Genomic DNA, 27,952 nt, shown 5'->3' with positions numbered 1-27,952 from the left:
AGGGGAACTATAGTGGAAAAACCTGACACACCACCTTAAACAAGGACTCAAAGTCAACAAAACTGGTATCAGGACAAAATGACATCACATGCCTCCTGATAGGAAGCACTGAAGACATAACTTCTCTTCTGCGGTATTCTCACCAAAATTACATAACTTGAATATAATCACAGTGAAACTTGAGACAAACCCAAATTCTATGAAATAACTGTCCAGGAGTCTTCTAAATGATCAAAATCATAAAAGACAAAGAAAGACTCAAGAACTGTTCCATATTGGAAGAGCCTAAGGAGGCATGATAACTAAATGTAATGTGGGAGCCTGAACTGAATCCTTGAAAAGAAAAGTGGCACTAGTGAAAAACTGATGTAATCTAAATAAACCCTGTAGTTTCGTTAAGAGTACAGGCAATACCTCATTTTATTGTGCTGCACTTTACTGCAGTTCACAGATACTGTGTCTTTTACTAATTGAAGGTTTGTGGCAAAGTTGTATTGAGTAAATCTATTAGTGCCATTTTTCCAACAGTATGTGCTCACTTAGTGTCTCTGTCTTACATTTTGGTAATTTTCACATTTCAAAACTTTTCTTATATCTGCTATGGTGATCTGTGATCAGTGATCTTTTTTTTTTTTTTTGAGACAGGGTTTCACTCCTGTCACCCAGGCTAGAGTGCAGTGGCGTGATCTCAGCTCACTGCAGCCTTTGCCTCCTGGGCTCAAGCGATTCTCCTGCCTCAGCCTCCCTGAGTAGCTGGGACTAGCGGCGCACGCCACAGCACCCAGCTTAATTTTTGTATTTTTTGTAGAGATGGAGTTTCACCATCTTGCCCACGCTGGTCTTGAACTCCTGAGGTCAAGCAATCCACCCACCTCGGCCTCCCAAAGTGCTGGGATTACAGGCGTGAGCTACCGCACCCCGCCTAGATCAGTGATCTTTGGTGTAACTATTTGTAATTGTTTTAGGGCACCATGAACTGTACCCATGTAAGATGGCAAACTGAACTGACAAATATGTATGTTCTGACTGCTCGACTGACTGGCTATTCCTCTGTCTCTCTCCCTCTCCTCGGGCCTCCCTATCCAAGACATAACAAATTGAAATTAGGCCAATTAATAACCCCACAATGGCTTCTAAGTATTCGAGTCAAAGGAAGTATCTCAACATCTATCACTTTATTTTTTATTTTTATTTTTTTGGAGACAGGGTCTTGCCATGTTGCCCAGGCTGGTCTCAAACTCCTCGGCTCACACAATCCTCCCACCTCAGCCTCCCAAAGTGCTGGGATTACAGTCGTGAGCCATTGCGCCCGGCCTTCAACATCTCTCACTTTAAATCAAAGGCTGGAAATGATTAAGCTTTGTGAGGAAGGCATGTTGAAAGGTGAGAGAGGCCGAAGGCTAGGCTTCTTGCGCCGAACAGTTAGCCAAGTTGTGAATGCAAAGGAAAAGTTTTTGAAGGAAATTAAAAGTGCTACTCCAGCGAACACATGAGTGATAAGACAGTGAAACAGTGTTATTGTGGATATGGAGAAAGTTTGGGTGGTCTGGCTAGACAATCAAATCAGCCACAACATTTCCTTAAGCCAAAGCCTAATTCAGAGCAAGGCCCTAACTCTCTTCAATTCTATGAAGGCTGAGAAAGGTGAGGAAGCTGCAGAAGAAAAGTTGTAAGCTAGCAAAAGTCGGTTCATGAGGTTTAAGGAAAGAAGCCATCTCCGTAACATAAAAGTGCAAGGTGAAACTGCAAGTGCTGATGTAGAAGCTGCAGGAAGTTATCTAGAAAAATCTACATAAGATAGTTGGTGAACAACAGATTTTCTTTTTCTTTTTTCTTTTTCTTTTTGTTTTTTGAGATGGACTTTTGCTCTTGTTGCCCAGGCTGGAATGCAGTGGTGCGATCTCGGCTCACTGCAACCTCTGCCTTTGGGTTTCAACCGATTCTCCTGCCTCAGCCTCTTGAGTAGCTGGGATTACAGGTGCCCGCCACCACGCCCAGCCAATTTTTGTACTTTTAGTAGAGACGGGGTTTCACTATGTTGGCCAGACTGGTCTCAAACTCCTGACCTTGTGACCCGCCCGCCTCTGCCTCCCAAAGTGCTGGGATTACAGGTGTGAGCCACCGCACCCGGCCAACAGATTTTCTTTCTTTTTTTTTTTTTTGAGACGGAGTTTCACTCTTATTGCCCAGGCTGGAATGCAATGGCATCATCTCAGCTCACTGCAACCTCTGCCTCCCAGGTTCAAGTGATTCTCCTGCCTCAGCCTCCCGAGTAGCTGGGGTTATAGGCATGCGCCACTACACCCAGCTAATTTTGTATTTTTAGTAGAGGCAGGGTTTCTCCATGTTGGTCAGCCTGGTCTCGAACTCCCAACCTCAGGTGATCCGTCCGCCTCAGCCTCCCAAAGTGCTGAGATTACAGGCGTGAGCCACCGCACCTGGCCAACAGATTTTCAGTGTAGCTGAAACAGCCTTATGTGGGGAGAAGATGCCATCTAGGACTTTTATAGCTAGAAAGAAGTCAATGCCTGGCTTCAAAGCTTCAAAAGACAGGATGACTCTCTTGTTAGAGGCTCAGGCAGCTGGTGACTTTTAACTTGAAGCCAGTGTTCATTTTACCATTCTGAAAATCCTAGGATCCTTAAGAACTATGCTAAATATACTCTGTGCTCTACAAATGGAGCAACAAAGCCTGGATGATAGCAAATCTGTTTATAGCATAGTTTATTAAATATTTTAAGCCCACTGTTGAGACCTGCTACTCAGATAAAAAGATTCCATTCAAAATATTACTGCTCATTGAAAATGCACCTGATCACCTAAGAGCTCTGATGGAGATGTACAAGGAGATTCATGCTGTTTTCATGCCTGCTAACACAACATCCATTCTGCAGCCCATGGATCAAGGAGTAATATTGACTTTCAGGTCTTATTATTTAGGAAATACATTTCATAAGGCTATAGCCGCCATAGACAGTGATTCCTCTGATGGATCCGGGAAAAGTAAATTGAAAATCTTCTGGAAAGGACTCACCATTCTAGATGCCATTAAGAACATTTGTGATTCATGGAAGGAGGTCAAAATATCAACATTAACAGGGTGTAGAAGAAGTTAACTTCAAACCTCAGGGATGACTTTCAGGGGTTTCAAGACTTCAGTAGAGGAAGCAACTGCAGAGATGGCAGAAATAACGAGAGAGTCAGAATTAGAATGTGAGGCTGAAGAAGTAACTGAATTGCTGCCATCTCATGATCAAATTTTTTTTTTTTTGAGATGGAGTCTCGCTCTGTTGCCCAGGCTGGAGTGCAGTGGCGCGAGCTCAGCTCACTGCAACCTCTGTCTCCCAGGTTCAAGGGATTCTCCTGCCTCAGTCTCCTGAATAGCTGGGACTACAGGTGTCCGCCACCATGCCTGGCTAATTTTTCTGTATATTTAGTAGAGACAAGGTTTCACCATGCTGGCCAGGCTGGTCTCAAACTCCTGACCTTAGGCAATTCACCCGCCTTGGCTTCCCAAAGTGCTGGGATTACAGGCATAAGCCACTGTGCCAGGCCCTCCTTTAATGGAGCCTGGGCAACAAAGTGAGACCCTGTCTCCACAAAAATTAAAAAAAAAAATAGCTGGGCATGGTGGCACATGCCTGTGGTCCCAGCTACTCCGGAGGCTGAGGCAGGAGGATTACTTGAGGCCAGGAGTTTGAGACTAGCCTGGACAACACAACAAGACCCCACCTTTGCAAAATGTTAAAAATTGGCTGGGCGTGGTGGCATGCACCTATAGTCCCAGCTACTTGGGAGGCTGAGGTGGGAAGATTGCTTGAGCCTGGGAGGTCGAGGCTGCAGTGAGCCGTGATCGCGCCACTACACTCTAGCCTGGGTGACAGAGCAAGACCCTGTCTCAGAAAAAAAAAGAAAAAAAGTTAGTGGATGAGGAGTTACTTCTTATGGATGAGCAAAATAGTGATTTCCTGGGATGAAATCTACTCCTGGTGAAGATGCTGTGAACACTGGAAACAACAACAAAGGATTTAGAATATTACATAAACTTAGTTAACAAAGTAGTAGCAGGGTTTGAGAGAACTGACTCCAGTTTTGAAACAAGTTCTACTGCGGGTAACATGCTATTAAACAGCATCACATGCTACAGAGAAACCCTTTGTGAAAGGAAGAGTCAACGTGCCAAACTTCATTGATATCTTATTTTAAGAATTTGCCACAGCCACCCCAACCAGCAACTACCACCCTGCTCAGTCAGCAACCATCAACATCGAGGTAAGACCCTCCACCAGCAAAAAATTACAACTTGCTGAAGGCTGGGATGATCTTTAGCATTTTTTAGCAATATAGTATTTTTAAATTAAGGTAAATACTTTTTTTGATACAATGCTATTGTACACTTAATAGACTATGGTACAGTGTAAACATAACTTTTATATGCACTGGGAAACCAAAAAATTCATCTGACTTGCTTTATTGTGTTGGTCTGGAACTGAACCTGTGATATGCCTGTATGTATCAATGTTAATTTTCTAGTTTTGATAGTTACACTGTAATTATATAATTTCTTTCTTTCTTTCTTTCTTTTTTTTTTTGAGACAGTCTCGCTGTGTCACCCAGGATGGAGTGCAGTGGCATGATCTCAGCTCACTGCAACGTCTGCCTCCTGTGTTCAAGCAATTCTCCTGCCTCAGCCTCCCAAGTAGCTGGGACTACAGGCACAAGCCACCACACCCAGCTAATTTTTGTATTTTTAGTAGAGACAGGGTTTCACTATGTTGCCCAGGCTGGTCTCGAACTCCCGACCTCAGGTGATCTGCCCACCTTGGCCTCCCAAAGTGCTGGGATTACAGGCGTGAGCCACTGCGCCCAGCCTGTAATTATATAATTTCTTAACATGTGGGGAATCTAAGTGAAGAATATATGAGAATTCTTGTATAATTTTTGAAGCTTTTAAAAAGTTTGAAATTATTTTAAGTTTAAAAATTCTTGGCTGGGCCTGGTGGCTCACACCTGTAATCCCAGCACTTTGGGAGGCCAAGGCGCGTGGATCACTTGAGGTTAGGAGTTCAAGACCAGCCTGGCCAACATGGTGAAACCCTGTCTCTGCTAAAAATACAAAAATTAGCCAGGCGTGGTGGTGCATGCCTGTAGTCCCAGCTACTCGGGAAGCTGAGGCAGGAGAATCACTTGAACCTGGGAGGCGGAGGCTTCAGTGAGCCAAGATTGTGCCACTGCACTCTAGCCTGGGTGACAGAGTGAGATTCTGTCTCAAAAAAAAAAAAAACCCAAAAAAACCTTAAAACAAATGAAAAAAGGGTTGTTTGAGGAGGGAGAATGTCTGGAAAGGGTAACTAGGAGCAAGCATACCCACCCTCACCCTCACCACCCAGTTTCCCGGTAAGAGGGGTATGAGAGGGCTGCCGGGAGGACAGAGTGTTCAGGGAAAGCCAGGCTGCTACTTAAGCAGTGGTTCTCACTGAGAGGTGGGGGCTGGACAATTAAAGGGTGTTTCAGGGCATTTTTTCTTTTTTTTGAGACGAAGTTTCGCTCTTGTTGCCCAGGCTGGCTCACTGCAACCCCTGCCTCCTGGGTTCAAGCGATTCTCCTGCCTCAGCCTTCCGAGTAGCTGGGATTACAGGCATGCGCCACCATGTGGGCCTGGCTAATTTTTGTATTATTAGTAGAGACGGGGTTTTACCATGTTGGCCAGGCTGGTCTTGAACTCCTGACCTCAGGTGATCCACCCACCTCGGCCTCCCAAAGTGCTGGGATTACAGGTGAGAGCCACAGTGCCCGACCCATTTTTTACTGCTTTTTTTTTGAGACAGGGTCTCGCTGTCACCCAGGCTGGAGTGCAGTGGTGCAATCCTGGCTCACTGTAACCTCTGCCTCCTGGGCTCAAGCAATCCTCCCATCTCAGCCTCCTAAGTAGCTGGGACCACAGGCGTGCACCACAACACCCGGCTAATTTTTGTATTTTTTGTAGAGACGGGGTTTCATCATGTTGGCCAGGCTGGTCTTGAACTCCTGGACTCAAGCGATCTGCCCACCTTGGCCTCCCAAAGTGCTGGGATTACAGGCGTGAGCCATCACACCCGGCCCTGTTTGGGGGGCATTTTTGACTGTGACAATAATTGGAGATCATCAGTGACAACCCTAGCTATGGACCAGGGATGCTCAGCCCTCTGCAGTGTACAGGACAGCTCCACACCACAAAGAATCATACCACATTCCATACAACTTTAGAATATCTCACCAGTAATGTAGGTGAAAAACCTGTTCATTTGTTCTTTTATTCATTCAACAAACATTCATTGAGAAAGTCTACTAGGTGTCAAGCACTATTTTAGGTAATAGGAATGTATCATAGAACAAAAAAGACAAAAATCCCTGCCCTTCTGGAGCTTATAATTGAGTGGGAGAGTCAGACAATAAACAGCAAACATACTAAGCAGTTAATGCTACACTGTGAAAAAGGTGTAGAATGGTCGGGGGGCCCTCTGAGAAAGTGACAGCTGAGTAGAGGCCTGAAGGAAGCAAGGGCCTGAGCCTTGTGGGTATTTGAGGAAAGAGCATTCCAGATACACGGAATGCAAAACCCCTGAGGCGGAAGTGTGCCTAAGGTGTTCAAGTAATAGTAAGGTGGCCAGCATGGGTAGATAGAGTGAGCAAGGGGGGAGAGTGGTGGGAGATAAGGTCAGGGAGATTAAGAGGGTCTCATCATGGATATTAATATATACTGATTTTTCCAGAAATTTAACGACCATATAAACTGAGAAACTCTTCCACATTGTTTTGTTTAGAACTTTGTGAAGAATTGTTCATTATTTAGGAAAACTGTGTCACTCTACCTGTGGCTTCTGAATCACCAATCAACACACATGTAGCTGTCACTATCATTAAGTGTAAGACCATTTCATCATGTCTTCTAGTGGAGTCATATCCCAGTCTTTGCATATATATGTACGATATATGTATAATATAATATTATATATTACTCTTCCTTTACTACTCTCTATATTACAATTAGGGCATTATATTGGTTTTCAGGGAATTATGGGTGTAGACAGATTCTATTTTCTATCCATTTCATTTTAGAATAGTGAAGCATTTCAAAATACACCTTATTAAAAAAAAAAGCAATGTTGGGTCCAACAGGTATGAGAACGACCAAAGCATAGCAAGAAAATAAAGGGAGTATTCGGAAGCCAGGATGAGAATGGAGGGAATTTTGCTGATAACTGAAGGTGAGTTCCTTAAGGCCTGGTCAAAGGATTTCAGGATGGAAATAGAAAATAGGATGTCCAGGGCTGTATGGAGACATAACCAGGAGATCTGTGGGCTTCCTGTGGTGACTAACATTATATAGGATAAGGGGCTATTAAAAAGTGGTTTTTAATCTAAGTTGCTCCCAACTTTGGGTGTCTCTACCTGTTTAACAGAGTAGGCTGGGGAGCAAAGAGAGTTCTCTCTTCAATGACACCAGAAGCAACCCAAAGCCAGGCTCCATTTTTTACCCACAGAACAGGTCGGAGCCCCAGGCTAAGCTCATGTCCTCGGGGGTAAAACTTATTGCTATAAACTATGCACCTCTAACCTCTTTAGGGTTGAGAAAGAGACGGGTAAAAAGAGGAAAAACAGTAACAGAGAAAGACAGAAGCATTCAGAAAGATCCAATGGAGGAAGGGTCAGAGACAGAGAAAAGACAGAAACCAAGAGAGACAATATTCTTTTCAGTCAAGATAGTCATTATTTATTGAAAATTTTCTAAGGACCGGGTGCAGGGCAAAGTAATGCACATGCCTTGTCTCAGGTACACATTATCAGACCCCCATTTGGCAGATGAGGAAACTGAGGCCCAGGCTGGTGAAGGAGATAGCTCAAGGTTTCATAGCTAGTTTAAACTGGTCAGGATTCAGCATCTTATGTCTACTACGTCTCAAAAAGTGGGACAGACAGAGACAGAGATGGGAGAGGGGATGCAAAGACAGACACGCACGCAGACGATCACGTGAGCGGCAGACCTGCATGGAACCGTTTCGAAAGACACTGAGGGTGGGAGGTGGGGCCGCGGAGGGCAGCAACGGGCACCGACCGCTCCGCAGGGTACTCACCTGGTTGCAGTCTGGGAGCCGCAGGAGCACTCGGCTTCCCTTTGCGACCCGCACGATCCTCCGCAACCCGCTGACCTAGGGTTGAGAGGCCGCCCCAGTAAAAGCTCGCGCAGGCCCCACCCCTCGCGCGCTTCGGCCGGCCTCTTCCCGCTGCCACTCCCCCCACCGCCCCGTCTTTATGGCTTCTCACCGTACACCTCCGGCCGTCGCCGCCGCCGCCCCTGCCGCGCGCGCACAGACACCAGAGGCCTACAGCAAGATCTGAAGGATACGCTGGACGGAACCCTTCCACGGGCTGCAGCGCGAGCAGGGGCACGGGCCTACGCCGCTACCGACGGCTCCCCGGCTCCCATTGGAGGAGTGCCCTTCTGCCTTTCCAGGGATTGGCTGGGGATGGAAACATTTTATTTTTACCCCCGACGCTTAGAGCCAAACCGAGGAAAACTCCGCCCCTTCGGGGGACTTTGATTGGTTAAAGAGCCAAGCCCACCCTTTAATAGGATTGGCCAGGAAAGGAGTGCTTGTCATGGCCCTTTGCCTGTCTATTCGACAGGTCTTCAGGCGGCTACTTGGGAATACGCAGGCGCGAAGCCGGAAGCCACGCCAGGCGCCGAGTCACTGCACAATCGAGATGCCTGGCTTCTTTGACGTTTTACTCTCCATAAGCCACCTTGCACTGCCACCGCTCTGCTAAGAGACGCGATTCTGCCCCCAGTTTCTCACAGTTCCACACCCACCTGCAGAGATTCCTAAGCCAGGTTTCTCTCGCTCAAAGTGAGCAGAGTTCCTTATTCCATGCATGGAGGATGAGGTGGTTATGGGGATGTGGCGTGTCACCTACCAGTCCCTGATACCTGCTGAGACATTGGTCAAGTGACAACCTCGCTAGGAGCCTCAGTTTAACCATCTGGAAATGGAAAGATGTTTTAAAATTTTCCTCACAATGTGTGAGGATTAAATGAGAGGGCAAATATAGATCAGTTGCCTGGGGCATAAATAATTAAGTTCTCTCCTCCCAATTCTTTCCCAGTATTGAGGCGGACAGAACTTATGGCCCAGAGAGGCAAACTGACTGGCTTGAAGTCACACAGCCAGGCCCCACCCCTCGCGCGCTCCGGCCCGGCCTCTTCCCGCTACCACTCCCCACCACCGCCCCGTCTTTGCGGCTTCTTACGGTACACCGCCGGCAGTCGGCGCAGTGAGACCCAGAATAAAACCCAGGCTTCCGAAGGAAAACTGTTTAAGAAGGAAGGAGAGATGGGAAGGACCCTCCTATTTGCAAGGGTTCTTAATTTGTATTCTGCAGACCTCTAATCGAGGCTGGGGACAGGGTTTGGAGAGGTCCATGAATTTGGATGGGAACAAATTTACACCTTTATGGCCGGGCGCAGTGACTCATGCCTGTAATCCCAGCACTTTGGGAGGCCGAGGCGGGCGGATCACCTGAGCTCGGAGTTCGAGACCAGCCTGACCAACATGGAGAAACCCCGTCTCTACTAAAAATACAAAATTAGCTGGGTGTGGTGGCACATGCCTGTAATCCCAGCTACTAGGGAGGCTGAGGCAGGAGAATCGCTTGAACCTGGGAGGCGAAGGTTGCCGTGAGCCGAGATCGTACCATTGCACTCCAGCCTGGGCAACAAGATTGAAACTCCGTCTCAAAAAAATAAAACAAAATTACATCTTTATTTTCCCTCTCCTCTAACTGAAATTTAGCATTTTTCAATAAAGAATGTAACTAGGCATAGTAGCAGCAGTAGTAGCAGTACTGATTGTCACTAATAGAAATCAGAGATTTTCATATCACATTATAGATGTTGCAGATCTCTTGAAAATCATATAATTTCAATCATTATTTTAAAATCATGATAGTCATTAGACCCTCCATTAAATCTTATGATTTAATGGATTAATGGGGAGTACATATACGATTATACTATAGCACATATTTGCTTTTTCCATATTTTAATAACTATATTTCAATGTAATCAATTTCTTTTGTAATTCTAGATATTTTATTTTATGAATTTAAACAATTTTTTCTTTTTTTTCTGAGAAAAGGTCTGGTGGGGCATGGTGGCTCATGCCTGTAATCCCAGAACTTTGGGAGGTCGGAGGCGGGTGAATCACCTGAGGTCAGGAGTTCCCGACCAGCCTGGCCAACATGGTGAAACCCTGTCTCTACTAAAAATACAAAAATTAGCCGGGCGTGGTGGCGGGCGCCTGTAATCCCAGCTACTCGGGAGGCTGAGGCAGGAGAATTGCTTGAACCCAGGAGGTGGAGGTTGCAGTGAGCCGAGATCGCACCATTGCACTCCAGCCTGAGCAACAAGAGTGAGACTCCATCTAAAAAAAAAAAAAAAGAAAAGAAAAGAAAAAGAAAGGTCCCATTAGGCTTCACTAGATCACCAAAGGGGTCCATGGCACAAAAAATATTAAGAATATTTGTCTTGAACTCTAGGCTCCAGGAGGAAAAAGACTTGCTCTATTGGCTGGGTGCGGTGGCTCACGCCTGTAATCCCAGGACTTTGGGAGGCCGAGGCAGGCTGATCACGAGGTCAGGAGATCGAGACCATCCTGGCTAACATGGTGAAACCCCGTCTCTACTAAAAATACAAAAAATTAGCCGGGCGTGGTGGCAGGCGCCTGTAGTCCCAGCTACTCGGGAGGCTGAGGCAGGAGAATGGCGTGAACCCGGCAGGCGGAGCTTGCAGTGAGCGGAGATTGTGCCACTGCACTCCAGGCTGGGCAACAAAGAAAAAAAAAAAAAAAGACTTGCTCTATCTTGTTTCCCTGCTGTATCCCTATCACCCAGTTCAGTACTTCAGGCACACAGTAGGTACTCATAAGTGTTTACTGAATGAATAATAGGATTCCTTCCCAACCATCCTGCACACCCCCAACTGGGGGAGCCAGTGCCAGCCCTTTGGGTCACCTAAGAAGGAGGGACATTCTTGAATCTAGTTTTGTCCCTGCCAATCCGATTCTACTCACAGAAGTAGGTGGCACTTTAAAGGTCTGGTCCCAGGAAATCCCAGGAACCTCCCACCCAGGAGCAGGGCCCTCTGCTGCAAAGGAGCAAGGGCAAGCTAGGAAGCATATGAAGACAAGTAGTTTCAACATGGGAACAGGCCCTAGGGCACATTGGGCCCATGACTCTTCATCCTCCTGGTTTCTGTTTAAGGTCTCAGCCAATGGGGCCTGTCTTCTCTGGCCTTCAGCGAAGACAGTATCTTAGAGCTAGATGTGACCTTAAAGACCTAGAACAGCCCTCCCTTTCGGAGGTCCAGACTGAAGAGTGAGGGCACAGGGAACAAGATGTTACTCTGGGCAAAGAACATCCTGTCCTCACATGGCTCAGCCGAGGACATGAGCACCCTGGCCAACTATACTAGAATACTATGATTGACTCTTAAGAGCATCACTGAAGATGAAGACCAGAGGCCCTCTCTAACAGGGTGGGTGAAGAAGAGTCTCAAATGCCAGGATGAGGGGCTGGGGATTTGATTGGGGGGACAGAGAGGAATCAGGGAAGAGCACAGTGAAGGCCAGACTTCAGAGACCTGCTTCAAGGCTAGACTCTGTCTTGAGACCTTAGGCAGGTTGCTTCTCCTGGACTGATCCCCCTGCACGATAAGCCTCAGTTTATAGATAGGAAAACTGAGGCCCTCTAGAGAGGACAAGGAGAGTCATGTTGTGAGGTAGGGCAGACTGAAGCAAGAGTAACCAGACTGGCTACTCTGGCTCTGATTGGCTGGGATCCTTTGGCAGGCTGACCTCTTTCTGGCCTACTCCAGCCTACTCCATTGCCTTTGCCCCTGCTGCTTTCCCCTCCCCTCCTCTCCACCGCATACTCATTGGGGTTGGCTCCAGATATTGCATGTAGATGTCTCTTTTCTCTAGGATCCTGCACTCTCAGCTCTGGCCTCGAGGTATTGCGTTACTTTGGGCAAGACATTCCCCTTTCTGGGCCTCAGTCCTCCCTGCCCACCTCTGACAGCACATCAAAGCCTCCATCCTGTCCCCCCCAAAACATTTATCAGAATCATTGGAGAGACATGTCAAGGATCTGGTATTCCAACCATCTCACAGAGGAGGCCCAGAGAGGGAAGGGGCCTTGCCAAAGGTCTCACACCAACCTGGCAGTCATCTTGACTCCTCTGAATCCCTCTCCTTCCATATCTAAAGCCTGTGGAGTCCAACATCTTAAAAGCTCTCATAGAATAGACAAATTGCTCTTGCAGAAGAATTCCAATTAATTTATGTACATACTTCCCTCTCAAGGAAATGGAGCATAACTCCTCATTCCCTAAGCATGGGCTGCGCTTACTTGGCTTCCTTCCAAAGAGTACAGCATGGAAAAAGAGAAAGAGGAGTAGTTTTACAGTGGAGAAACCTGACGGACACTACCTCAGCCAGGTGATCAAAGTTAACATCAACAGTGATAAATCACATTGATAGTACATGCCCTTGATATGATCTAGTGAGAATGACATTTGTCTTCTGTGGTCTTCCTTCCCCAAACTCATATCCTCAGTTTAATCATGAGAGAAAACATCAGACAAATCCTGATTAAGGGACATTCTATAAAATATCTGACCAGTACTCCTCAAATGACTCCAGGTCATCAAAAACAAGGAAAGCCTGAGAGAGTGTCATAGCCAAGAGGAGCTTAAGGACACAAGATGACTAAATGTAGTGTGCTATTCTGGATGGAATCCTGGAACAGAAAAAGGACATTAAGTTAAAACTAAGGAAACTGGAATAAAGTATGGACCTTAGTTAATAATAATGTACTGATATTGGTTCATTAATTGTGACGAATGTATCACAGAAATGTAAACTGTTAATAAGGAAAACTGGCTGTGGGACATACGGGACTTCTCTGTTATCTTCACAATAATTCTGTAAATTTAAAACTGTTCTGAAATTAAGTTTATTTTAAAAACCTCTCATATCCGCCCCCATCCTGCCAATCCCACCTGAGGTCTAGCGTCTATTTCCTTACTGCTGTCCTTCCTTCCAGTCAGTTCTCCTGGCAGCCAGCAGAGGGCATTCTCTAAAACGCAAATCTAACCATATCTGAAGCCTTCCAGCAAAATAAAGGCGTTGGATGGAAAGTTCGGGAGATATGTTATAAAAGACCGACTCGGATGTCTGAATAAAAGTTATTGTGATCCAGAACAAATATGGGAAATATTTCTGGCGCCCATCGAGATAAAATTTATGTATCTAAATTTAATATAACTCAGCCTTTCCAAGGTCTCCCGGATAAAGCCCGTTTTTCAGATGTCCAACTCCCTACGTTTCCACCCCTTCGCACAGTTACACAGTTAATTCCCCTTTGTTTTTCCTTTATCTCTACGGATACTTCTCTGCTTGAGCTATCTTTTCTGCGTTCTCCCCCAAGCCCAGCTCTAGGGACTCTGCACCCCTTCCCAAAGGCAAGAGAGCGCTCCTGCATAATTGGGTTGTGATATCCGGACCGAAGTCGTGTTTTATTTTTACTAAATGCGAATGAGGAAAATGAATTCCTTTGGCTCCCCACGCCCCGCTCACTCTAGGCCCGAGGAAAGGTTTGACGCACTATAAATTAAAAGATGAATCACTGATAAATGGATGTTCTAGGGCGCAAGATGTCTCTACACGCATGCGCCAGAGGGGAAGGCGTGGGAAGCCCTTCGCTACCTGGCTGGGTCCGCTGCGGGCGCCAGGAGAAGGAGGGGCTTCCTCAGCCTCGCCCTGCCATTGGCCAGGATGATCCGCATTGGTCTGACGCAACGCCTCTGCGGCCTGGCGGAGCTCGCCCCCCACCCGCCAAACCCCCGCAACTAGCATGTTGCAGGATACTGCGTAGGCCAGGCGGCTACGTGTGGGCCTGGGGGAAACTGACCGCTGGGGCCGGGGCACCAGGCTAAACAAAAGACTCGAAGCGGCACTCTGAACTTGCTCAGAATTTTATTGGGATTAACAGGGTCCACGGGGAGAGGCGAGCCTTCTGGGGGAGGGGGACAAGAATACCGCAAAGAATACCGCAATGGCGAAGCGGCCTTGCATAGACACCGAGGCGGGCTAGCGGCGCGGCGGGAAGAGGAGAGGGATGGAGAAAGAACTTGGGAGAGGAGGGTGGCAGCAGCGCCTCCATGGGCACTGCGCGGCTGTGACGAAGGCCACAGCGGCCCTCCCCGCTTCGGGGGTCAGGGTGTCCACTCCACACAGCACAGGGAGAGGGGCTGGGGCCACAACTGACTGGGAGAAGTGGGTAGAGGGGCCCTGACCAAGGCATCACAATAAATACAGTTAGCAGCACACAGAAGCCTGCGGGGGCGGAGGGCCAAAAGAAGGGGACTAGCCCCCTTTCCCTCCCCCCAAAATTAGAACTCTGCAATGACTAAACCATAAAAATAAACTTTAAACCCGTGTACGAAGTCGGTCACCCCCCAGAAGTGCAATGTGGGGCCGCGTGGCCCTAGCTGAGGAGGAGGGCAAATGGGATAGGGGGTGGGGGATACAGAGAGGTGATCCCCAAAAGGGGAAGACCCTTATCCGGTTTTCCCCCTCTTCCCCGGATTGGCCCAACCGTTTGGGACCTGAAGCACATCCTCCAGGTCAGAGTCGTCCGAATCTTCCCCTTCTTCCCAGACATCTTCACTTCCTTCCTCCTCATAGTTTCCTTCCTCATAGATGTCCTCATCTTGCTCGATGCCTGCATAGGGGAGAAGCAAGGAAGGGGAAATGGAGGAAGGCAGTTAGATAAGCAGATAGGTGTCACTCTAAAAGGGAACAGAGACCATAGCCAGGGCTTTTAGGGGCCTGGGACAACTTGTCAGCGCCTCTGCTTGGAACAAACAGCCAAGAGTGTGTGTGGGTGTACTCAAGCAAGCCCACAGAATGAGAGGGAGATGGAGGGAGGCAGGAAGGCAGTGTGGGCTCCCTGCCTCTGTCAAAACTGATACATCTCTGATAGTAGCTTTTTCTCCCCCTTGTACTCCTCAATGTGTGTCTCTTCCTGAGCTCTGACCTCAGCTGAATAAACCTATTCATCTCCAGGCAGCTTCCTCGCTCCTTTCTCCCCCAGTCTGATCCAAAGAGGCCCTAGTTTGTGTTCTGCAACCCAATTCCCCACCCCCACTCCCACCCTCAGGGCTGGGCAGATAGCTCTACCTCCCCTTCTCTGAGAGAAGAGATGCCATCAGGTGGGAGGGGAAGAGAACTGAGAATCCCTGTTTCCCTCTCCTACCTGAACATGTCTAGATTGAGGCTCCACATTCATTCCTCTTCCCTTAGTGCCCTGGCCTTGCCCTCAATGGAAGTTTGCCAGGGACCCCATAGCCAAAAAAACCCGAAGAGTAGTTGATTTTCCTGCCCCTTCCACCTCCCATCTGAGTACTTCTCAGCACCTTTATAATTCTGGTGTTATTCTCAGAGCCTTTAAGGTGCTAATGTGACTCTACAGGAGGGTATTACTATATGCAGTACTTGTCCAACATATACGACCACTGAAACCTTTTGTGGGAAGCAGCTTTCAGATCTGGTGAGTGATCCTCAGGACATAATTTTGGAAACCCTGCCCAACCTACGATGCATTTTCACCCTTCCAGGTCCTTGTTCAGATGATCCACTCCATGGAGAATGCTCCATAAAGCTCCTCAGTGTGAATGCATCCTCCAATTCAAATGTCACCTTTTTCCTCTAGCTCTCCCCCGCCACCCCCCCCACCCCGATTCTTGAGGTAGAACTGGCTGCACCCTTTTCTGGGCTCAGAGAGCACACTGTTCACTTCATGCTCTGCTCCCAACACAAGCCTGGGAATGCGCCAAAGGCCAAGGCCGGGTACAGACTGTGCTGAAATGCACTGTGTTTTGCCACTCCCCCACCTCGATGTGAAGTGTCCTTTTTAGTTTTCCACCCACTGTCTCCTATCTCTGTGTACTCTTCATCTTCTGCTGTTACAACCATCTACCCATCACCTAGAACTAAAATGATTTTTTGGGGTTTTGTTACATTTTTAAGTTAAATGTTCACTGGACTTCCTTTGTTTAAAAAGTTGCTCAGAATGCTTTTTCTTTCCTCCATAAAAGCAGATTGTGTTCATGCCTTGATACACTGTCCTTGGCCAGGCTTGCTCTGAGAAAAGAAAAGAGGGAAGACAAGGGTGGGGAGGGATTAGCTCACCTTCCTCAATGCCCTCTTCTTCCACTGATTCGTCTGAGATGATCTCTATCACGTCCTCGTAGTCAGCCTGATCCTTGTCAAAGTCTTCAATAACTTTCTCATAGTACTCAATGTCTCTGTCGTCATCATCGCTGCCTTCATTGTCACCTTCATTGCCATCATCATCACTGCCCTCATTGTCACCTTCGTTGCCATCATTATCTTCATCATCACTGGCCTCATCTGCTTCATTGTCACTGTCGCTGCTGTCCTGGTTGTTGCCATGGCTGCCCCAGAAGCCACCTTTGAAGAAGTTGTTGCCGTAAGTGTTCTCGTTGTTGTTAGGGTTCTCTTCGTTGTCATCAGTGTTCTTGTTATTGTCTTCAGGATTCTCATTGTTGTCATCTGCACTCTCATTGTTGTCAGTGGTTTCGTGGTCATCAGCACTCTCGTTATCAGTGGTCTCGTTGTTGGGGACCTCATTGTGGTCAGGATTCTCGCTGTCGCAGATGTTCTCATTGATGTCAGTTATCTCGTTGTCAGTGGTCTCGAAGTAGTCGGTGGTCTCCATGAAGTCAGAGATCTTGATGTCATGAATTGTCTCATCAATGTCTGAGATCTCGCTGAAAATGTCTTCCACTGCATAATAGTCAGGGGCGTCTTCCATGATCACCACCTCACATCTGCCCCTGGTTTTACTGTAGGGAAGGCTGTGGCTGAGTATAGGGTTGGTGGGAGGTGGTGTACTCATAGCACTCAAAGGTGGGAAGTAACTGGGGAAGCAGTAGGCTATAAGGGATCCCAGGGATGGGGCTAGGGTGGGTAAAGTCCCACTTCTGCCCCTGACTGTGTAACCTCAAGCCATTTCTGGGCATGATTTCCCACTTGTAAAACATATTCCACTGGGATTATCTCAAAGGTCCCTTTTTGGCTCCATAAATCCTGTGTTACACTAGTCTTTTCCCCATCCCCAACAAACCACCTCTCAGCGACCAAACTCCCATTACCGTTTCTTCATTTCTTGCTTCTTTCTCTTTATCCTGGAGCCCCTTTCTCTCAGGTAGTAGCGTAGAGGGTTAACCCACAGATCATTCTTGATAATCTGTTGAAAAAGGGGAGAAGGAATAAGACAGCCATTAGTACAAGCTCCAGATCCTCCTCTTAATTCCCCACGCACCCAGGAACAAGCCTAGCAAGGCCTTCTCTGGTGATGCCAGGAAGGGCCCCACCTCAGCAATCCTGTCAGCCTCTGGGAGGCTATGGTTTGAGAACCAGCTGAAGAAGCTGTGGCTCGCATCCTGGTTCCCGTGACGACGGGCCTGGGGTTCCTGGCCCCGGTGCCAGCGGATTGGGGTTGAGTGAGACACCAGCCGGCCTAGGGAGAGAGAAGGCTATGGAGATGGGACAAAACAAGGACAGATTGAGGGGGGGAACATGGATTTACTCTGGTACTGCCACTTACCTGAGCGGTTGCGCTGGAACTCCTTGACAATCACCATGTTTGTGAAGTAGGGGTTAGTCTGGAAGTACAGCTTCATTTTGTAGCCCATGGAGATATGTCTGAGATCCTGTACCTGCTCCAGGTGGGGGTGATGGTGGAATCTGTCCCCCCCCACACACACCACGGCCCTTCCCACCCACCTCCCGTCACCTCCAAGAACCAGATTCGTGCCCGATCCTACTAAAAAATGTCTCTCTGGCCTGACCTGCAGATTGGTCAAGTAGCGGAAAATGTCTTCATCACGTCGGTTGATCAAAATTGAAATTCTGGGGTGGTTGAGGAACTGATGAGTGGAGCAGTTTAGGTCAAGGATTGACTATTCCGTGAAAGGGAGGGAGGGAAGGCCAGGAAGGGCACAGTAAGAGAGGCTGGAGCATGAGGATTCCTTCTGTGTTTATGTGGTGTGTATAAAGCAAGTGACTCATGGGACATAACCCATACTTATTCCCATGATAAACCTCTATGTTAGGTGGCCCTGCAGGGTGCCAACAATCCATGTGCATGTGGTATATGTCACTGGGTGCTGAAAGCTTGTGTTCACAAAATGCACGTCTGGGGGCTGAAGGGCCATGTCCAAGTGATGCTGTAACTGATTGCTGAGGGCCTGTGGTCACGTTATTGTATGTATGGGTGTTGAAGGTCCATGTCCACATGATGTGTGAATGGCTCTGATGGCTTGTGGTCAAGTTATGCCATGTGTCTACATGCTGAGGATCTGTGGTCACATAATACTGTGTCTAGGAGCTGAGGTCCTATGTCTAAATGATATTGTATGCCTGGGTGCTAAGGGCCTCTTACCATGTGCTGTTTCGTATGAGGGCTAAGGGTCTGTATCCACGTAATTCTTTTAGGATGTTAGACTCATGTTCCTAACATGTTACATGTATGTATATGTGTCTATCTACTCTCCCCTTTCCTTCATTTAACTCCTTTTTCTCTATACCTAGACACTCCCTCTCTTGATCTTTCAGGGGCTCCAGCCCCCCTCCCTCCAATGCAAGGCACTCCAGCCAGGATTGGGGTCTCCTAGTATCTTAAGCAAAAATCTAGGTTTACAGAGCCTTGTATGGCTCAAGCACCCTTTCTGGGCAGTTTCTCTGCTGTGTGCCATTCCCCTCCCTCTTCAAGGTCTCTGAGTCAGTTCATCTTCTACGTGCCCCTCCCCTCCTCCTTTCACCATCTCTGGTCCAATTTTTTTTGTTGTGTGCCCCTTTACTACCCTCCCCCTTTTTATCATCTGTGATCCTTTTTTTAATGCTATGTTCCTCCTCTTCCCCCTTTCCCATCTGTGGTCCAGTTTTTATGTCCGCCCCCCCTCCACCACCCTTCATCATCTCCAGTCCAGCTTCTCTGTTTTGCCCTCCTCTTTCCATCCCTCTTCCACCCAGTCTAGTCCGTCTTCCGATAGGGGGCTCATGCCCACCTCTGGCTCTCCTCCACCCGCTTTACCTTTTCTGTCCCTCCCCCACCTTCCCCTTTCCTGTCACGGGCTTCTGATCTACGGAGTATCGATTAGAAGGATACTGCTTTGACCCAGAAGCCTGGGATATGCTGGATGATGAGGTCTCTGCGCTCCAGGAAGGGTCTTCGCATCTGGATGAACTTGCGCTTGAGACGCAGGAAGGCTTTGCCTGCCTTGATGTTCACTGCCTCCAGATCCAGCTGAATATCCTCCAGTGCCTGCAGGATGCTCTCCATCCTCTCGGCATTTCTCTCTCTGCTTTCCCTCTTCACCTTCCTCTGCTTCCTCCTCCGCCGCCGCCGCCGCCTCCTGCTGCTCCTCATACTCTCCCGCTCATCCTCATCCTCATCCTCCACTATGATGATCGCCTCTTCCTTGCTCTTCGGGTCAACTAACCTCTGGGGCGCCCACCCCACTGCGCTACAGGTTTCTAGGGCCCCCTCTCCACCAAAACTGCTCGACTGTACAACCTGAAAATCGATTTCCAGGCTCCCCCCCGAGGCCTCAGGAGTGGGGAGTGCTTCCAGGCTCTCCGTGGGCGGGGGCGCCTCCCCATACCCCGACTCGATGGTAGAATCCCAGCCGGGACACTCAGCACCGAGCGTGAAGTATGCGCGGATCCCCCCCTCCTCAAGAATGACATAGGGAGGCGGCGGGGGCAGCGCGGGGCCCAGTCCCACCCCCCTCATATCGGCCAGCACCTGTGCCGCCTCCGTTTCCTCCTGGAGCCTCGGGCGCTGCTGGGGTGGAGGCAGCGGCAGTCGGAGGAGCGGCGGCGGCGGCGGCGGCGGGGGCGGGTCGCGCTGTGGAGACTCGGAGCTGCTCAGGCGGCGGGTCTTGGCCGGAGGCCCCTCATCTGGGCGGTCCATGGCGACCGCGTTCGTACAGCTCAGGGGACTCGCACTCGCCCCTTCGCTTTTAGCCGAGTCGCTGCCGCTAGTCGCACCGGTAAGCAGAGCTGAGGAGACTCACGCAACCAGCTCTCCTCACCAGCTCGCTCTGGCGTTCCCTCCCACAGCGCCCGCTCTACTCCCTCCGCGCCAATCGCCGAGGCCCCGCCCACTCCTGACGCAGGGGTCCGCTCGGCCTGGCCATTGGCTGCCGGCCGCCGCGGCGGCGATCGCGCTCCCGCGACCCCTGCCCGCTCTCACGCAATCTGCTTGCCAACACCACACATCATCAGTTTCCGATTGGCTCCCCTCGGGCCCGCCAATCAACGGGCTGACTCCCTCAGCGACGGGAGGGAAACTGCAGGGCGATTGGCTGCGAGGAAAGCTGGGGAAGAAGCCCCTCTCCCTCACCCTCTCAGCGTTTTATCCAATGGGAAAAGTACCAGTGGTTCTGAAGACCAAAAAACGAGACGAAAAACAAACGCAGGCGCTGAGCAGGATGTGCTCACATGAAATTGGAAGAGCCTCGTTATCGTTCCCCCCGCCCCCCTCCCCTCAGCAACTACGCACTTTTAAAATCTGCCCCTTCCCCCATTTCCTTCAGCTCCTTCCCCCACCCCCGCTTCTGCCCCTTCCCCCATCCCGGGTCCTGCCCCTTCCCCCATCCCAGCTCCTGCCCCTTCTCCCACCCCCGCTTCTGCCCCTTCTCCCATCCCCCACTGCTGCCCCTTTTTCCATCCCCGCTTCTGCCCCTTCACTCCCCGTTTCTGTCCCTTCCCCCACCCCCCATTTCTGCCCCTTCCCCATCCCCCGCTTCTGCCCCTTCACCCCCCGCTTCTGCCCCTTCACCCCCCGCTTCTGCCCTTTCCTCCCCCGCTTCTGCCCCTTCCCTCACCCCCACTTCTGCCCCTTCCCGCATTCCCTGCTTCTGACCCCCATCCCCCAACTGTCTCTTCCCTCACCCCCACTTCTGCCCCTTCCCCTATCCCCCAACTTCTGCCCCTTCCCTCACTCCCCAACCCCACTTCTGCCCCTTCCCTCACCCTCCCGCCCTCCGCTTCTGCCCTTCCCCTATCCCCCAACTTCTGCCCCTTCCCTCACACAACCCCTGCCCCCCCCCCCCCCCCGCTTCTGCCTCTTTTCCTACCTTCCACTTCTGCCCCTTCCCCCACCCCCCACGTTTGCCCCCTGGGTGAACTCTGCTGTAGCTCCTCGGGGGCTCGGGCTGCCCTACCGCCTGCGCCTGCAATTTAGGCACCCAGGGTGTTTGGTTTGGGGGCCAGGTTTTGACGTGGCGCTTTCCATCTCCGCAAAATGGCTCTACAAATAATAATCACACACACAAAAAGTAACTTTCTCTGCGTCATAAAAATGATTGTGATTCAGCTCATCTGCTAGAATTTTCTAGCACTTTGTCTCTTCATTTCTCCCCCTTTCCATCCTTTCCTCTCCCTTTCCCCAGTGTATGCTGTATTTTAAGATTTTTCTTTTTAAACCAGAGATGGATGGTCTTTTGTGAGGCATGGTGGTGGAGGGCTGGCTTTGGTGCTGGGATTCACATCATGGGTGTGCCCCTCATTTTGTAACCTTAACCAAATCACTGCCCCTCTCTGAGCTTCAGTTTTCTCTCCCCTAAATTAGGCATCCCTAAAGAGAGGTGTAGGTAACTGCCCATTGCAGCCTTGTCGCGGAGCAGAGAGGAGACCTAGGGATCCATCATCAGGGGAGTGGATAAGAAAAATGTGATATATGTTTTAGATGGACCACTAGAATGAATTAGATCTATATACGGCAACATGGCTGGATCTCTCAAAGACAGAATGTTGAGTGAAAAAAGAAACAACAAGATTTATAGTACAATACTGTTTATGTAAATTAAAACACACAGCAATACCATACATTTTTCACAGATACACATATATGTAAATAAACACATGAACGGTGGATTGGAAGGACGTACGTTAAATACACGAGAGTGGGTGCCTATGTAGGGGGCGGGGAGGATGGGATCAGGAATGGGTGATGAAGGGGACAAAACTGAAGAAAAAAAAATAAAAGGGCCTCACATGGACCAATGATGATATAGTGTGCCAAGAACTGAGGAGTATGGTCAACTCAATTCTGTGCACCTGAGAGAATAACTAGCTAGTAAATTAACTGTCTAGGGAGCAGGCTGGCTGGGTAGACTCCTGGGCTTGGGTTTTTTTTCCCCATGACATCCCTCCCTCTAAATTTGGTCAAAGCTGACCAAAGTCCCAGCTGCATACAGTGGCCCCTAGGAAGGGCTCCCATCCCAGACTGAGCAGTCCCTCCAGAAGCCATTACTTTGTGGGGGGCATTTCCTAACCTCATCAGTTTCCCTCACATTTGATCCTCAATTCCCAGTCCCCATTCTCCATGGTGGTCCAATTTTAGGAACACCTTGTTTGAGTTTGGGAAGGAGACTGAGACGGGGTTGAGATGGGGCTACAGCCTTTGTGAGGAGATGAGGTTTTCAAGTACCCTGGCGGCCCCAGCCCTCCCGTGCTCAGGGCCTGGGCCAAGGGAGGCCCATCTTGTGAGATGGGAGTCTACCCTCTTGCTACCGACCTATGTAGTTTCCAAGATCCATCTCTTGACCACTCGACTTCCTACCACGGGCACATACTCTAGTTTGTCTCCTCTCAACTGTGGTGTGTGTGTGTGTGTGTATGCATGCACGTGCTGTATCTGTCCCCATATACAGGCATTTGCTTACGTGTGTGCACCGGGCAAGTTTTCTTCAGGAGTGCCTCCCCACACAAAGTCACACAGACACACACTATCACTCAATCATGTCTCTCCACATATGGTCAGACAGGGCACATGCACGCACGCACGCACACACACACACACACAGAAAGAGAAAACATCCAGTATAGCATTGTTCATTTCAGTTTTTCCATTTACAAAATCCAATGGTGAATCCAGGCAGTTAGAAAAAAGAAATGGAGGAAAACCCTCCTAAATGTACCCTATCTACCCCCCACCCCCTTGGTCTTCCCACCCCACCCCCTCGGAAAGGCACCCCCATCACTATCGCTGAGAGAACAGGCTCCCCTACTCCCAGCCTCTCAGCCACTCTGGCCTGCCTTTCCAGGGCCACTCCGCAGCCAGGCTCATTAATGTCTCTCCTGCCTAGAGTGCCCTCCCCATTCTGTATGGGTCAGGCTTCCCCAGTTCTGGGGCTCTCTTGGGCTAGGGAGGGAGTTTAGGACAGGGACTTCTATAAAGAAGGGAAAGGGGGATGGATAAATATAGATTCCGGCCCCACAGGAAGTGAGAGGGGGACAGAGAGCCTGGGTAAGACCAGGGCAAGGAGTGCCAGCTTGGCTCACCAATCCACAGAACAGGCCTCAAAGTAAGCCCAGAGTGGACTCCACCCCTGGGAGGAGGCTTGGATCTCCCTCCTGGAGAATCTGACTGCAGTGTGCTCCACTTTGGGTGTAGGTAAGGGTGGGGGAAGGATGGGGAAGGAGGGTTGTTGGGAAAGAAGGATGCTTGGGGCTCAGGGCCCAGTCAGCCAAGGGCTACTAAGGAGGGGCTTGAGGCCCCTGAGGCTTGAGGGGGACAAAAAGAGGTCAGATAGAAATGGACTCAAGTCCACAGTGCCTTGGAGTTTGTACCGCTATCGGTTACCAAGGCCCCAAACAAATTTTCATCTTCAGAAGAGTAGGGTGAACCCGAGAGACAATTCTGGGGTTGAAATCAGCTCTGACCCAAGTCTCTGTGGTCCAGCTACTCTGGGGAGTTCAGCTCCCTCCTTACACTTTCCTGGTGGGCTGCTCCTGCCTGTATGGCACCCACATCAGTCCTAGTGGGGCTGGAGCGGATTTCCATCCTCAGGAAGAAGAGTTGGGGGCTGGGGATCCTGAAGGCAGCGTGAGAGAATGTGACCAAGTGTGGGTCTCTTCAGTTCGAGGAGTTCAGCTCACATCCTACTCTTCACCTAACCTGGGCCCATCCTTGGGGCCCTTCTCCCTACTCCCTTGACTTCTCCAACAGATGCACAAGAACCATTTGGGAGGTCTGGACATGGTGGGGAGGGAGAAGAGACTGGGCTTGGGGCAAGGGTTGGCCTAAAACAACATTGCACATGACATAGTAATTAAACATCCCTGCTCCCTGGGAACCCAGCACCCCCTTTGGTCCCTCTTGTCAGCAGCCTTGGACCACTTTCTCCCTAAACATCCAGGCCTTGCTAAAGGACTTGGAAGGGGAGGGTGCATGGGAGCAGAGGGGGCAAAAGAGCTCTGGAAGTCTATTTTACAGGACAAATTCCCCCTTCTGGACAGTGTCAGAAGGAGAGACATTAAAGTAAGAAAGCCTGTCTCCTCAGCTGTTAGTAGAAAAACCTGCATTCTCAGTGTTCTTTTCTTTTTCTGAATTGTCACTTCTGAGAGAGAGAGAGAGAGAGAGAGACAGAGAGAGAGAGAGAGAGAGAGAGAGAATGAGATTGTAGAAGTGGAGAAGGAGGCAGCGGAGACAGGCCCCACAAAACTAAATATGCCTCTTTCCCAGTCCCTCGCCCAGTCCTCCATCCTTGGGAGGTGTTGGCAAAGGTGCCTAGATTACAGGTGGTTCGAGGGGCTGGGGCTGGAGCTCAGAAAGGAGGACTCCTGTATGGGCCCCTACCCCTCCCTTGCTGTTGGCCCCATCACGGTGGCCATGACCTTCTCTCTGCCTGTCTGCCTACCAGCCTGCTTCACATGACACAGTAGGGTTCTCTGGGAGCCGGGGCACCTCCTGTGCCCCAGCAGGGGGCGTGAGTCCTCAGGCACTTCTTGAGGTCCTTGTTGAGCAGGAAGCAGACAATTGGGTTGACGGCAGCCTGGGCGAAGCTCATCCAAACAGCAGTGGCCAGGTAGCGGTGGGGCACAGCACAGGCTTTCACAAACACTCGCCAGTAGCAGGCCACGATGTAGGGTGACCAGAGGAGCAGAAAGAGCAGTGTGATCGCGTAGAACATGCGGCCCAGCTGCTTTTCACCCTTGACCTCGTCCATGCCCAGTAGCCGCCGGCTGGCTGCATGCCCATTCTGCCGGATACCCAGCAGGGTTGGTGGCATGGGCCCACGGCCAAAGCCGGCGATCCAGTTGGCAGCAGCCTGGCCGGTGGCCCCAGGACCATGGAATGTCCAGTTCTGGCTGATGGCTGGCACCATCTGCACTGGCTTCATCTTGCGGTGACGATACTCGAAGAGGAGCAGCTTGCCGTAGACAGCATGGGTAGCTGCCATGAGCACAGCCAACATAAGCATGAAGCCCAGCGTGTCATTGGCCTTGAAGTAGCGATGCTCAAAGATGCACTGGTCCTCCTCCCGAATAAACTTGTAGGTGCCCACGTCAAAGACAGGTGGGAAGGCCATGGCCACAGACAGGGTCCAGGCCATGCAGATGACAGCCGCGCATGTCCAGAGTGTCATGCGCTTGGCGTAGAAGCGGTGGTGGGCGATGGCCATGTAGCGGGTGACGCTGATGCAGAACAGCATGAAGGCCGCATGGAAGCAAAAGAGCACGGCCATAAAGGCCACAATCTTGCAGCTGAGTGCACTGAAGGTCCATGAAGAGCCGTGGCGCACAGAAGCCAGCACAAAGGGGAAGCAGACGGCAGAGCGTATGCCATCGGCCAGGCACAGGTCCAGCAGGAAGTAGTAAGGAGCCTTGTGCAGGGCACGCTCCTTGAGCACCAGCAGGGACAAGATGGCGTTACCCGCCAGGCTCACGCACATAATCAGTCCCAGCAGTACCAGCTTCACATAAGCCGATGCGGACGGTGGGGACAGAGCGCCGCTCACCTCCTCAGGCTCTCCGGTGGTGTTGGCCATACTGAGGGTCAGGGGCTACTGCCAACCCTAGGGGGTCAGCCAGTCCGGTACTCGATGGGCCCGGGGGGGCTCCATGAGTTGTCCTGCTACATTGCACCTGCAAATGGGAATGAGCGGGGGAGACACAGACACAGAGAGACAGAGGATGAGGGCAAGAGAGAGACAGAGAGATGAGGGCAAGAGAGAGACAGAGAGGCAGAAAAACACAACAGGCGTGCAGAGACAAAGTGGGAAAGAGAGAGAGAGAGAGAGATAGAACAAAGAGATAGAAAAGTGGCCACCGATATAAATGGATTGAGATTGACACAGAAATGGAGGGGATGAGAAAGAGCGAGGAGAGAGAAAGAGGGGAGAGAGAGAGAGACAGACAGGACACCATGAGAAACAGATGGAAAGGAAAGATGAGGAAGAAACAGAAAGGGTAGGGTTAGTGTGTCTACGAGCCCTCCCCAATTATGCCCTGGCTGGTGCCAGGCCCTGCCCCTGGGCCACTCCTGCTCCTACCCGCTCCTTGTCAGGTGAGGATGCTGCATTTCTCTGGATGTCTTTGGTTACCTGTTTCCTCCACTGGTGGATCTGTGGGGCAGGGATGTTGGTGCAGCTCTTCTCCCCCTTTGCAAAGCTCTAAGGTTGTGTTCAGACTTTTTTTTACTGCCACCCACAGTAAAAAAATACATTTTACATCACAACCCGCTACACATACATGCACGCACACACACAGCTCAACCAAAAGTTTCACAAAACAGTACTGAACCTGTATGCAATGTACCCCGTTCATTTTTATTCTCTTTCATGTGTTCTTAAAATGCTGGTACCACTCACTTAATAGATTTCTTTATTCATGATGAGGAATGTGTTTAGTGTGCTTGAGGAACAGCAGGAAGACGAGTGAGGCAGGAACGGTGAGAGCAAGGGAGACAGTGGTGGAAGGTGAAGTCGCAGAGATGCCTTGGGGCCAGATTGTGTAGGGTTGTGGGCCACGATGAGGACTTTGGTTTTTATTTTAGGTGAGGAGGCAAGTATGTGTGAATATAAACATGTAGGGATGCTTGTGCATATTCATTCATACACTGAAAAAATATTTATCAAGCATCTGTGTGCCAGGCACTGTTCTAGGTATTGGGGATACAGCTGTGAACTACACAGATAAAGATCCCGGCCCTTGTGGAACCGACATTCTAGATAACAAAGAAGAGACACGGGTGAAGTATAGTATGTCAGATGATGACAAGTTCCTAAGAATAAACATAAAGGAGGGAAGGAAGATAGGAAGTGCTAGGAGTGGGGAAGATGCTGCAGTTTTAGATGAGGTAGACAGGGGAGGCTTCACGGAGGAAGTGTCATCTGAGCACAGACCTAAGGGAGGTGAGAGAGTGAGTCATGCGGATATCTCGGGGAAGAGAAGTCCAGGCAGGGGGAACGGCCAGAGCAAAGGCCCTGAGGTGGGACTCTACATGGCATATTTGAGGAAGAGCAAGGAAGCCACTGTGGGTGGAACACAGTGAGTCAGGGGAATGTGGTGGCAGGTGAGGTCAGAAAGGTGGTGAGGTCAGATCAGGGAGGCCGTGGCGAGAACTTTTTCCTCTGAATGAGATGGGAGTCACGGGAGGATTCTGAGCAGAGGCCAGATGTGGTATGATCTAGGATGGAACAGAATCCCGCTTGCCGTTGTGAAGAGCAGGGGTCATGTGGGGTGTATTAAAAGTAGGGAGACTACTCAGAGGCCCCTGCAGCAATCCAGGTGACAGATAATGCCCCCTCCATGCCACTCTCCCTATTTTGCCTCCTAGAATTTCTCTCTTCTAACACATTATATATTTATATATATATAATTTTTATATATATTTATATATAATTATATTTATATATAAATATAAATAAATAAAAATATATATATTTATATATACATAAATAAAAAATATATTTATATATAAATAAATAAAAAATATATTTATATATAAATATATAAAATTATATATAAATATA

The 27,952-nt window shown here is 49.6% G+C and overlaps 3 protein-coding genes across 11 annotated transcripts in view; all 3 read right to left on the bottom strand.

Annotated features, from left to right (window-relative positions):
* The window catches only part of KANTR (KANTR integral membrane protein), a 35,957-nt gene extending 27,420 nt beyond the window's left edge, over positions 1-8,537 (bottom strand). The window contains exons 1-3 of one of the 6 annotated variants that reach the window (XR_008622794.3): positions 8,305-8,536; positions 8,115-8,189; positions 3,035-3,171 (exon numbers count right to left, since the gene is read on the bottom strand). The gene's annotated coding sequence lies outside the window, so the exon portion shown is untranslated. Of the gene's footprint in view, positions 1-3,034; positions 3,172-8,114; positions 8,190-8,304 lie in introns of all 6 variants that reach the window. The other 5 variants (XR_008622795.2, XM_057301105.2, XR_008955210.2 and 2 more) reach the window with 5 other exon arrangements.
* Positions 8,538-14,055: 5,518 nt separating this feature from the next.
* Positions 14,056-20,664, bottom strand: TSPYL2 (TSPY like 2). 2 transcript variants are annotated; one of them, XM_003805904.4, is made up of 7 exons: positions 19,294-20,664; positions 17,975-18,052; positions 17,731-17,842; positions 17,498-17,643; positions 17,276-17,370; positions 16,290-16,966; positions 14,056-14,820 (listed from the first exon to the last, which is right to left on the bottom strand). In XM_003805904.4, exons 1-7 carry the CDS (start codon positions 20,098-20,100, stop codon positions 14,657-14,659), a joined length of 2,079 nt encoding a protein of 692 aa, XP_003805952.2. In that variant the 5' UTR covers positions 20,101-20,664; the 3' UTR covers positions 14,056-14,656. The 2 variants fall into 2 exon arrangements, with proteins under 2 accessions (XP_003805952.2, XP_034805398.1); XM_034949507.3 differs by having other exon boundaries at positions 14,777-16,966; positions 19,294-20,542.
* Positions 20,665-21,969: 1,305 nt separating this feature from the next.
* GPR173 (G protein-coupled receptor 173) overlaps positions 21,970-27,952 on the bottom strand; it is a 29,523-nt gene continuing 23,540 nt past the window's right edge. For all 3 annotated transcript variants that reach the window (XM_055106565.2, XM_055106566.2, XM_003805895.6), the window contains one exon: positions 21,970-26,063. In XM_055106565.2, coding sequence (XP_054962540.1) covers positions 24,845-25,966 — 1,122 coding nt within the window. In that variant the 5' untranslated portion in view covers positions 25,967-26,063 and the 3' untranslated portion in view covers positions 21,970-24,844. The remainder of the gene's footprint in view (positions 26,064-27,952) is intronic.

Source organism: Pan paniscus, chromosome X (genome assembly GCF_029289425.2).
Source record: "Pan paniscus chromosome X, NHGRI_mPanPan1-v2.0_pri, whole genome shotgun sequence".
Classification (NCBI taxonomy): domain Eukaryota; kingdom Metazoa; phylum Chordata; class Mammalia; order Primates; family Hominidae; genus Pan; species Pan paniscus.
Note: the sequence above shows the minus strand (reverse complement) of the source record. Positions and strands in the feature narration are given on the sequence as shown.

What these genes read in the sequence shown, in the direction of transcription:
- TSPYL2 (XM_034949507.3), bottom strand. Translation starts at nt 20,100, where the DNA reads ATGGACCGCCCAGATGAGGGGCCTCCGGCCAAGACCCGCCGCCTGAGC. An exon ending in GCTACTTGACCAATCTGCAG is followed by an intron (nt 17,843 to 17,974) that starts GTCAGGCCAGAG and finishes CACCTGGAGCAG; the next exon opens with GTACAGGATCTCAGACATAT. An exon ending in GTTCCAGCGCAACCGCTCAG is followed by an intron (nt 17,644 to 17,730) that starts GTAAGTGGCAGT and finishes CTCTCTCCCTAG; the next exon opens with GCCGGCTGGTGTCTCACTCA.